Raw genomic sequence first — 11,999 nt, forward strand, 5'->3', positions numbered from 1 at the left:
TTTTCAGGTCGTCCGTCCGTCCGTACGTCCGTCCCGTTTTGTTTTTGTCGATATCTCAAGAACAGTGTGGTGGTTTTACATCACACTTGGTATGAGGGTATATCCTGGGGGGATAATACTTTGTTTGAATTTAAGGGTCACGGGGTCAAAGGTCAAAGGTCACAGGTTATTTTGTGAAAAAAAAGGTTGAAAATTCATGTTTTTCTCCATATCTCGCAAATGGTTCAAGGTATCTTCATGGAACTTAGTATATATGCTTGTTCCAATGGGCAGTGATTATCTAGGGAAATTGGGGGTCATGGTTCAAAGGTCAGGGGGTCAAAGGTCAAGGTGAACTCATAATATCACTACTTTTCTTATATTTATGCAATGCGTAAAGGTTTTTGGTTTTTTTTTTAACTTGATGTATGCATGTATTACCCAATACATATTCTGTGGGAAGTTTCTTGCCAAAAGGTCAAAGGTCAGAAGGTCAAAGGTCAAGTGAAAGTGCTGAATTGCACTTTTCCTCCATATCTCAAAAGTAACTCAAGGTATCATCATGAAACTTACATATTTATGCATGTTCAACCTAACAGTGATTCTCTTTGGAACTGTGAGGTCAAAGGTCAAAGGCCAGGTTTAGATAATGCTATTTTCCCATTTGATACTGAAATTATACTTTTTCTCAATACCTTGAAAATTACTCAATGCATAAACTTATAAAAGGGTCAAAAGTCAAGTAAAAATCATCAGTTCCCCAAATACCTGCACTCTGACATTTTAATCATTCATCCAATTGAACCTAGTTCTAGGAAAGTGAACATTCAGCACATTTGTGGCAAACTTGTCATTTTGATATTTTGCCAATTGTGTGAAACTGTCATCACACATTGTCAAGACATTGTACTATAGACCTATTAGGAGAACCATGCACTATGGCGGAGGCATATCAGTCGCCGTAGCGATATATCTAGTTTTTTTAAGTTTCGACTCCTGTTGAAGCTGTTGATGTGGAAGAGAGAGAAAGGCGGTCTCAATGTTTTTGACCAGTCAAGGGTAATACCAGAATCAGTTATCTACAGGTGTTAATATGATGCACCGGAAGAAAGGATGGGATCAAAATTTATGTAGCAATTATTATGAAAGGTTAGATTAATCTGAAATTTGAAATGCTTTGTCATTACATCCTGTTCTTTCATTCTGCCAGAGTGAGAGGTCTATCTCTTGAGTCAGGCAAACTTACTTACTGTACGGTGTCCAATACCTTGAATTTAAGGCAAGCATGTTCACCATGTTGGCCATTCTCTACGCACATCCGTCTCTCGAAAGCAGGGCCAGATGGCATTTTTGAGTAAGGGTAGACACCGTTCTACGCAAAGAATTAGGTCACAACATACCTGAGGAGCAGATACTCATAGTCATTGTCATCATTAGACTCTCAGAAGAGAACTCTCATCATTATAGGACGTATGAAACTGCATCACCGAACCATAGGGAATCGTGCTCTAAAGATGCAGTGTTTCACAGGGTCAAAAACATATTTAGTTAAAGAATTTCTACCTACACTTGTACTTTTTATTTTAAGTAGGGAAGAAGAGATCAATGCATACAAGCCCCCCAAAATAGGCCCTTCGCAAAACTTACAAGTCTATTATACTTTCTTCCACTTCCACTCCTTCTGTTTTTGGTCAGTAATTGGCTGAAAATTGAAATTTTGTCATATCATGCGCTACGTCTTTCCCCCACTTCTTTGTTTGTTGATAAATTGCCATATTTCAATCAACTCAGCTTGATTTATCTGATAAGGAAAGGAAACTAAACTGCCAGCATTCTTGTTATTTGTTATTACAAAAATTGCTTGTTTTCAAAAACTTTAAGTTTAAATGTACATGTAATGTATTATTTTATTGATTTTTTTTATTTATTATTATTATTTTTTTTTTTTGGTAATGTGTCTAATCAGAATTATCCACATCATTGGACTTCAATTTACAGAAAAATTCCAAAATTCCATACAGCAAGGTTTCATCATGTATTACATATTTTTGGAATATAGATGGATGATTATGCGCATAACGCGTTGGAAGAGTACAGCTTGTAGTAATACATGCCAACCCTGTTATAACAAACAAGGGTATGATATGATTTTGGTAGAACAAGAGGATTTGTCCATGTAAATGCCATTATTTCCTCATTTGCAAAGTCCATTTTTTTTTTAATGAGAATTCATTATCACAAGTAAATTCTTGCAGCCCCCACTGTGTCGCTATAACAAGCTTCACCTGTACATCAAACTGCCAAACACTGCCTATGACGAAATGACATTCAGTCTTAAGTTTTCTATTGGTCCCTGTCTGAGGGCCTAAGTTTTGTTTGAAAAAATGTGAAGCTAGGTACAATGTTTTCTTAAATGTTTAAAGATTTGTGTCATCCAAAACTTAGAAACAAAGTGAAATGCATTGGTCAGGTTGAACATGAGTGTGATTAACTTACAGTTTTATTGCTCTAGCACCAATCTCCATGGTCACATATAGCTAAATTCTTTGTCATGTACACTTGCCCTTTTACATATTCATGAATTCAGGATATCTCATGTATAAAACTTGGCATGTAGAACACTGGGAATATAATGCATACAGACCTGTAGTCATTTTTTTTTTTTTCACACAAGAGTTATGGATGTGAATACAATGTATTTCTCTCTCCCCACTCTATGGTAGATATTTAGTAGTTTGTGCCATGTTTACATATATAGGTTTCAGGTTTCTCTTCTATTTCTCTCTTATTTCTTATTTTACTATGCCTCTCTTAGTAGTACAAGAGGATTTCAATATCTCTGTGACATTTTATTAAATGCTTGCCAGTATTTAACCTGTGTGTTTCATGTGTGTATGTGTGTGTGTGCCTAAGAGGTGTATTGCTAAAAACTGGAACAAGAACAGGAGTGGAAACAGATCTCAGAAAAAACAGAAAAACTAGTGGAATGATTATAAGAGTGTAAACACCAATCCTTAGAAACCAATACAGAGCATAGTTAGTTTGTTCGTATGTATGAGTCCTAAGTGATTTATCGAAAAATAAGAATTGGAATTGTTTGTCAGCATTGCATTGTTATTGTACCACATGGCGGCGTCAGATTCAAGCAGTTGGTAAGGGTTTGCTTTTACTTTAGCTGTTTTGAGGTGGTCTTGTGTATGTATCGTTCGTAAAGGCGGTATCGGTGCACACTTACTTTATTTGGCTGATGCTTCAAGAACCAAATACAAGAACAAAAGGGTTTATTTGTATCTATTGCCATTTGTAGATAAGTATATTTTCTCTGCTGAAAACTTCATGACAGACATAACAAAAATATTTGTCTGTCAAAGACTGTGAAGAAATAATGCAATTTAGTTTTGAGGCTACCATATACAAGTATGTACATGTGTATGTAGAACACAGTTCTAGAATACATTTAGGTAAAAAGATTAGAGAAAGAGAATGGTCTCTTTGAAATGTATCATAGCAAAGAAAAGGATAGTGAAATTTGATAATATTTCATGACATGTGTACGACTTTGAGTACTGTAAGAAGTAGAATGTACTTAATGCTTATTGATCTCCAAAGATGGCTTGTCTAATATTTAACACACCATTTCCATCGGGTACGTAATGATTTTCCAACATTTGCCCAAGGATTTTCCTCTTTATTTTCCATATGCTTCTATGAAACGAGAAACAAGTTCCTTTCATACGCCACATTTTTTCCTTAGACTACCACAAGTGCCTGTAATAAAATTGAACAGATATATGAAAATACCTGCGTTTATTTTGTATGAAGAGGAGGACATTTTTGGCATACTTAGAAATTACTCGCATGATTTTGATGAAGGCAATACATGGTGATCAAATAATGTAAACTGCTAAGTAGGTTTCTTCTGAAGGTTATGGGTAAGTTGCTCTAGAACTGCAATAATAGTATTTCTAGTGAAATTTCAAAAAGGAAACAGCTCGTTATTAACTTACTATCATTGAAACAAACTTGTGCATTTCAGACACATTGTTTGTTACATGATTTTTAACATTTTTTTTCCCCCAGTGCTCTTTTTCATGTGACCTGGTACAGCAGTGACAGATTGTAGTTGTGAAATCACATTATTGGTGTATGTGATATTAAATGCACATACCAATGAAAAGAAGATAACTTTTATGGTACGATTTTGTTTGTGAAACTGTCAATATTGATGCCTTGTTTGTGGAGATATTTGTGTAACACAAATGTCATCATGCATTTGAATTTTGAATGGCAGTTGTGACACAATATGATTTCGAATGATTAGTGGAGTCTCTTGCACAGGATGTTCCATTGATGTAAGCAACTGACATCATGATTTGAGCTACTGTAGTATAATTCTGTTGTGTAGTGCCATTGGCATATATCAAATGTCAGAATTATCTTATTTGGACTGATAATGACTAACGTAATGTAATAATTGCCCATATGCAGAAAAGCCTTGTATCAAATAAGCTGTCCTAGTTAATTAGTTACGCACTCAGTGTCTGTTAGAGGTTTCGTGTCATTGCTCTTGCGACAATTGCTCCCATGAAATATGTAGACATGAAGCCAAACATTAATTCTACCCTCAAACATAACCCTACCCCAAATCCTAATCCTCACATCAAACCGGGACTAAAACCCTATCACAACCCTTATCCTAAACATAAGTCCTTTGAGAAAATAAGACTGAAGCAATCGTCGCAGGAGAAAATGTCATGCCTCCCTGATAGATACACAGAATCTATTGTGTTGGGTTTAATATGTGCTCCATATAGTTTGTTTGTCTAGCCAGTGGAAGAGGAGCCTAAAATAAAGCATTGTACAAAAAGGAAGGACAACTCTGGTGGTGTTATGATTATTAGTTTTGTATCTTCATTGTCAAGTACAAGATAATGTAGTGTAAAGTACCATCAAAACTGGAACGTGATGCATCTATTCAAGATTGTGAGAGATGTATAGTGTACATGTACATGATAATTATGATGACAATTCACAGCATTTGTATGGCGTAGTATGCATGTTTTTATCTGATTTTAAAAAAAAAAATCAAAGGCACAGACTCCGAGTTAGTAAGTGAATGTCTGCTGAAAAATGTGAGCCTTGAGTGAAGCTCTGAAGTGCTTCAAAGTGTCAATTTCATAGAGAAATGACAAGAGGGAGTTCTGTAGGTGAGGAGTGATAGAGGAAAATGCCTGGTCTTCATATCACTCAACACACCAGGGCCCTGTTTTATCAAAAGATATACAGTGGACTCCCATTATAACAGAGTCCTCGGGACAGGCAGTTTTCTTTCATTTTATCAAAATTTTGTTATAACCGAACAAATGAACAATAATAAACATGGCGCAGATATTCTTGCGGCCTGAATTTTTTCTTCGTTGTAACCGGAATTTTGTTTTAACCGTGTTCGTTATGACAGGAGTGCACTGTAATTAGATTTCCTTACCACACAGGCTGCCATAGACTTACTACAATAGAAATCAACTACATGGTGTATATAATCAATTATAACTCTTCATAAAACAGGGCCCTGGAGAGTAAGACCACATGAACAAATGTAGACATTTCTCTTACACTCTCACTACTACTATTCTACTGTAGACTCTTGTCATGAGGAAAACCACATTCTTTATTATAACCAAATCTCATGAGAAAAGCGATTCTTAAGTTCTGGAAGTTGCGAATTTGTTAATTTCATTGATTCGTTGCCACATCTCATGAAATTTTCATTTATTTTATAAAACAACTAATTCCCCCATCTTATCGAATTAATTACAAGAGTCTACCGTAGCATAGTAACCTTGATCTCTGTTGAAAGACAGCTCCAAAATACGTCTCTGAGATTGATTTCCTTACTCTAGAATCATGTACTGTTATCCTTGTAGATCTAATACTATATTTTTGAACTTCATGTACTCTACATGTAAGATGATTGTCAATTGTTTTTCCTGCCATATGTCGTATTGTATGCTGATATGAAACAAAAATAAATATTCCACATTTTCTATTAAGATGCCAGTTTATACTTGTCTTATACATTTTACTGACCTTAGAAATTATTTGTTTGTTCTGGAATTGTTTCTGACTAGGATATAATGAATGGGGAACCACTGATACAATATTCAAGGCATACATGTACATACAATACACACACACACACACACACACACACACACACATATACATATATATATATATATAAATGTTCATCTTGGAACTTTCCACATGTTGGACTTCGAATGTTATGAAAAGAATGAGTCCCGAATACGCCATTGTAGATCCAACAAGAAGGTTTTTATATACACACACAAAAAAAACCCTTGTGAATAAAAACCTTGTTGGATCTACAAATGGCATATTCGAGATTCCTTCTTCTTTAAATATATATATATATATATATATATATATATATATATATATATATACATATATATATATGTGTGTGTGTGTGTGTGTGTGTATATAGATTAAATACTGTATGCCCCCCCCCAAAAAAAAAAAAAAAAAAAAATGACAACGGTACCCTCCGCAATGATAACTTTAAAAATAGGGAATCAGTCCAAATACAATTTCAGGGTATGAAACTATAACTCATTGCCCACATCTTACAGAAAACCCCATTTGATTTGCTTCAGTGATCAAAGAGGAATTTTGTAGAGCATGTAGGAAATCTCTTCCCTCCAAGTTATTGTGTTCACACATTAATTTGCATTTCCAAGAGCATCCAAGTGCTAAACTTTGAAGAATCAAACTCATGCCATGCTTTACAACAATCCACATTTCTCTGTGACCGCTTAACCAAATTGAATGGGGTTTTCTGCAAAATAGAGCTAAGATGTTATATTTTAAGGCTCTGAAGTAGCATTCAGATAGTTAAATCATATTGAGTGTCATCAGTGCAAAAAGTGGATTGTAATTTTTTGGGGGGACATACTGTATAGTATATTTTGTAACACACGAGGTTCTTTCACTTGTAGCTAATGCCTTCACAGAAATGCCCTGCATATGTCATTGAACAATGAGGGCACAATAGCCTGGTTGTAATCTATGTCTGCAGTAAAAAAACAAAATAAACTAAAGCAAGCAAAAACAAGATTAAAATGCTTTTTTTTTTAAATATAAGACTTGGCGATGGGCTTAAAATTTTTGTAAGAAAGATAACTTGGTGTCAGTATTTTGGAAAAACCTCAAAAACAGACAGATTTGCATGTGTACAAGTGAAAAACTCGCTTTTTTATTATTGATAATTGCTTTATGTTGAATTTTTACATTTCCTATAATACACACACAAAACTGATATTTGCATTTCAAAGAAGAAAAATAGATTAGGGCCTATTGTTTCTTTTTACATTTTAGTGAATACATGATTTGCTGATCTGCAGCTGGGTCTAATTTCATGAAAGATGATGGGATAGCAATTCTTGCTAGAATTACAACTTCTCGCAGCAGCAGTCAGTCAGTCGGTCAGTCAGAGAGCAGGATTCTTGTCAATACGTGACCACTTGCCACTGCAGCTTGTTGCTATCATAACAATTCTATAAAAATGAGTCCAGGGTCCCATTTCATAAAAGATGTTAGGATAGCAATTCTTGCTGGAACGGCAACTTCCAATAGCAACATCCAACCAGAAGTGTCAATGTTTTTGAAATCGGGCCCAGATGTTTTTTGTACAATTTATTGTTGGCGACCTATATGCACCTGAGGTAATACAACAGGTAAATGTCCATCAAAGCAACCAACCAAAGATTAAACAAATTTGTAAAAAAAAAAAAACAAAACCAAACAAACTTGGAAAAAAAACTTGCATACGTTGTAATTATTGGTCATATACAGTTGTACTAAGTAATCACGGATGAAATGGTATAGAAAATGTATTCCATATAATTATATACACGTACATGTTGATAGAAGAGCAATCGCAAAATGAGTTCTCTCCATTCTTGTTAAGTTGAGATATTGCGATAAAAGCTTCTAAATATCAAAGAAAATTACAAGAAAATATTGGATATCTTTAATCATAACATATTCCCTGTTATTCTACAAATGAAGTATCACTGGAAAGGTTTTATTTTGCTCTATCCGATGATAAACTTATTTCAAAATGTTTAAAATGGTACTTTTAGCCCATTTTGTGATCAAACTGTCCATGTTCATACCCAGGAAACAGAATTTTACAAAGATTTTCTGAGATCAAGAGACTCTACATTTATCTTGAGCAAGATTACAAAAGAAAAAAAGAGAGAATAGAACACGTGCAACTCCTGTGATATCAGTGTTAGAGGATGATTTGTCATTGAAATGCATGTGTATGGAAAGAGTGACATGAATTGAAATGTGCTTTTCATGTACTTAAATCTTTCGGGCGGTGTCATGGAACCTATGTATAAATTTGCACATTATTACTGTGAAGAGATTCCTCTCCTGTAACACCTCCCTGGCTAAGCGCAGGTTCTAGACGTTGCTTTTTGGTGGGTTTTTTTTTTTTCTTCTTCTTCTTCTTCTTCTTCTTCTTCTTCTTCTTCTTCTTCTTCTTCTTCTTCTTCTTCTTCTTCTTCTTCTTCTTCTTCTTAGCGCTGGACTAACCTGGGAGCGGGAAGCGTTTTTTTTTTAAGACGGCACAGATTGGGGCATGGCGCGTGTTAAACCTATGGGAAAAAAACGTTGGGTTAGGGTTTTTGGTTAGGGTTAGGGTTAGGGTTAGGGTTTGATGGTTAGGGTTAGGGTTTGATGGTTAGGGTTAGGATTAGGATTAGGGTTAGGTTTAGGGATAGGGTCCCCGATAGATTTTTAGTTTCCCCAATCTGTGCCGTCTAAAAAAAACACGCGAGCGGGAAGAGGGAAATTCCCTCCGTAACCCGGAAGTGTAACTAGTGTTTTGTTGTCGCTAGCGGAACATGTGCGTGTGCCCCGACGCATAGCGACTGTACCTCCCAGGGACGTCCCTGCCTGACCCGCGCCCTTCGCCGAAGTCCGATCCTCTGGATTCTATAGTCTTACTGGGTTGTTTGGGTAAGTGTTTGTCACACAATTTATTTGCTACGCCCTATTTCAGTGAAATTTGTAAGTATAGCCTAATTAGTGTACCTGTTATGCCAATAGAGTGAACAACTAGTAGCGAGCCAACTGAGCTGTCCGGCATTGATTCACAAGGGTGGCTCGATCCTCGATTCATATTATACGTACGACGCTCCGCCACTTGTAACTAGTAACGCGTTCGTAGGCTCCTAGGCCTACACAACGGGATCGGGAGAGCTTCGGACGGCGTGTTGTGGTGATGAGGCTACGGTAATTCAATAAATAACTGCACTTTGGGTAGGCCTATAGACATGATAGACTAACTATCTATTGTTAGGGCCTAATTGTCGGCATCATGATCGACGTAAATCAAATGTTGTCAGGTTGTTTTCAACACTACTCACTAGTCACTGCACTATGATAGTCTACTACACGTAGTACTACAAATACAATAGATCTAGTAGATCTAGACCCTCTCTACGCAACAGGGGCCGTATTCTGAGAGCTAATTAAGTGTCTGATTAGCACTTGATTAATTACCGAATTGGTATTCTGAGAGCATGATTAAGTAGGGGGTATATTAACTACCATAGCAACAAGCGTTTTGGCGGGAAGGACCTACGCGGTTGCGCGTATCAATGCGCGTGCACCTCTGGGAGGACTTAATCACAGAGTTAATTACGAATCGGTATTCTGAGGGTGTAATTAAGTATGGAAGTTAATGGGAAACTTAATGATACCAAAGAGTGTCATTAACTACTCCGATATCACGCATTACATCGTATTTTCTCTGCCACAACAATGCTTACCGTCTTCGGTAACCGAGGAGCGGTTGAATCTTGTTATCATGGTATCCGTGGAATTCAGAGAAAAAAAGAAATTTATATTGCCGATCTTCGAGGAATTTGTCATTTTATGTGAGTAAAGAGGTTGAGATATTCGCGTGCGTAGGTGAGGGGTTGTAATCAAATACCGAAGTGTGCGCACGGAGCTCTTGGGTTGTAATTACAGGGGGCGTGCAGGAGCGCGCATTGAGGGCATATTTGCGCGTGTAATCATCATTTTGGCTTCTAACAACGCGTCTGATTGGATGGAATAACAATTAGATGGGAGGGACCTAAGATAATTACAGGGGACTTAATCATACCTTAATTACGTCCTCAGAATACCAATTTTGCCCATGATTAAGGGCCTATAATAACTTCACGACTTAATCACGAAGTTAATTACAGACTTAATTACGACCTCAGAATACCACCCCAGTGCGTTTTCTACATGTTCTACTAACAACTGAAAGATCCGTCTGTCCGGAGGAGTCTTTCTTTTTTTTTTTTTTTTAAACGTTATCACTCTCCTCCGGAGACAATTGAGGGGATCCATGAAGCCAGACGCAGTCTTCGCAGAACATATCCCCGACGACCAGATACAAACCGATCTTTCGGTCAATGCGTTTTCTAGATATCTTCTTCTTCTTCTTCTTCCAGTCTGGTACAGTCCGCCTCTGGCGTATTATCGTACCTTGTGCTTGTCAAGTGCTGGGTGTACAGTGTGCAGGTAAAAATCCTCTACAAAAATTTCTATGTGCAGCTAAAAAACAAGATGAGAGCTCATCGGAGCTTTACAAGTTGCACCTCCTTCTTGAAGCTCTCCAAGGAGGTGCAGCTAATGGTGGAAGGTGGTAGGGAATTCCACAGACGAATAGCATCTGGATAGAACGTGGACTGAAACAAGTGAGTTCTGGCAAATGGAACTTGGAGCTTATATGGGTTTCCACGTGTTGACGGTCCTGCAACTGGTATGAAGTAGGTGACTGGAAGATCTACCAGACCATTAAGAATGCTATACATCATGTAGACTCTTTGCTGTGCTCTCCTTTCTTGAAGAGTGCCCCACTGTAGTTTATTGAGCATGGCAGTAACACTACTTTCTCTGTGGTAGTCACCTAGGATGAAACGTGCACATCGGCGTTGCACCATCTCCAGTTTCCTGATGTTCTCTTGTGAGGATGGGTCCCAGACTGCCGAGGCATATTCCAACACAGGGCGAACTAGGGTCTTGTATAGTAATGCCTTTGTCTTTGGTGGGCAGGCTCTCACATTTCTCTGCAAGAAGCCCCGTACTGAGTTGGCTTTCTTGGTGGTGGCATTTACATGGTGATTCCATTTCATGTTGTTTTGGATGTTAAAGTGAAAACTAAGTTTCGGTAAGTGCTCGAGAACCCGTCTAGCACCATTTCATTTTTGCTTGCAATATACCGAAAGAGTCCACTAAGAAACTTACCTGGCTGACGCGGTTTGCCGGAATGATGAGTCGTTTTGGAGTATTTTGAGAAAAATAATAATAGTAGGAAAACCGACTTTTATTCCAGAAGGCTCCAGACTAACTCGGGCTCGGGAAAAATTCGACCCTACTTCAGACAATTCACACGCAGTAAGTGATCGCCACATTCTACTGGCCACTGCATAATACCAAATGAGGCCTAACTGAATGGACAGGAAAGTGCGTGCTAACGTAATCCTGTACAAAACAAAACAAAAATGACAGCGCGCGGTCCTCAGTTGCTGAGACGCGCGGTCTTTGGAGTTTTTGTTGTTTATCAAGCGCCTTTCGGCGCACACTAATTTTGCATGCGCGCAAAAGAGGTTTTTGATGCGCGCGTTGTAACAACTCGGACCATTACTGCGAGTAGCCAGAACACGAAGCGCTAGTTTATACAGGCCGCTCCCATAGGACAACACTGTACAATCAGAGGGACAACCATTATAACTCACCCCGCCGTCAAAGCGAAGCCGAGTTATCCCCGAGTCCGAGTTTAGCCTGACCCCGTTCGGGTAAGTTCTGAGACTGAACCTTTTTGGTTAATATTTCGCATTTTCGTCGTTACCCATCGAATATCTTGTAATAACATCGTTATCCTGCACATTTCCTAAGCATACGTTCACATTTGGGAGCGAAATTTGACAACT

The 11,999-nt window shown here is 37.7% G+C and overlaps 1 protein-coding gene across 1 annotated transcript; it reads right to left on the reverse strand.

Moving 5' to 3' along the window:
• Positions 1 to 10,640: 10,640 nt before the first annotated feature.
• LOC139742140 (uncharacterized) lies at positions 10,641 to 11,201 on the reverse strand. Its single transcript, XM_071652707.1, has one exon. It carries the CDS (start codon positions 11,199 to 11,201, stop codon positions 10,641 to 10,643), a length of 561 nt encoding a protein of 186 aa, XP_071508808.1.
• Between the last annotated feature and the right edge of the window lie 798 nt (positions 11,202 to 11,999).

This window comes from Diadema antillarum, unplaced genomic scaffold (assembly GCF_040938485.1).
Source record: "Diadema antillarum isolate AM-2024a unplaced genomic scaffold, OU_Dant_1.0 seq00000981_RagTag, whole genome shotgun sequence".
Lineage (NCBI taxonomy): Eukaryota > Metazoa > Echinodermata > Echinoidea > Diadematoida > Diadematidae > Diadema > Diadema antillarum.

Bases quoted from the DNA above. Each gene is read 5' to 3' on its own strand.
- LOC139742140 (XM_071652707.1), bottom strand. From the start codon at position 11,201: ATGAAATGGAATCACCATGTAAATGCCACCACCAAGAAAGCCAACTCA.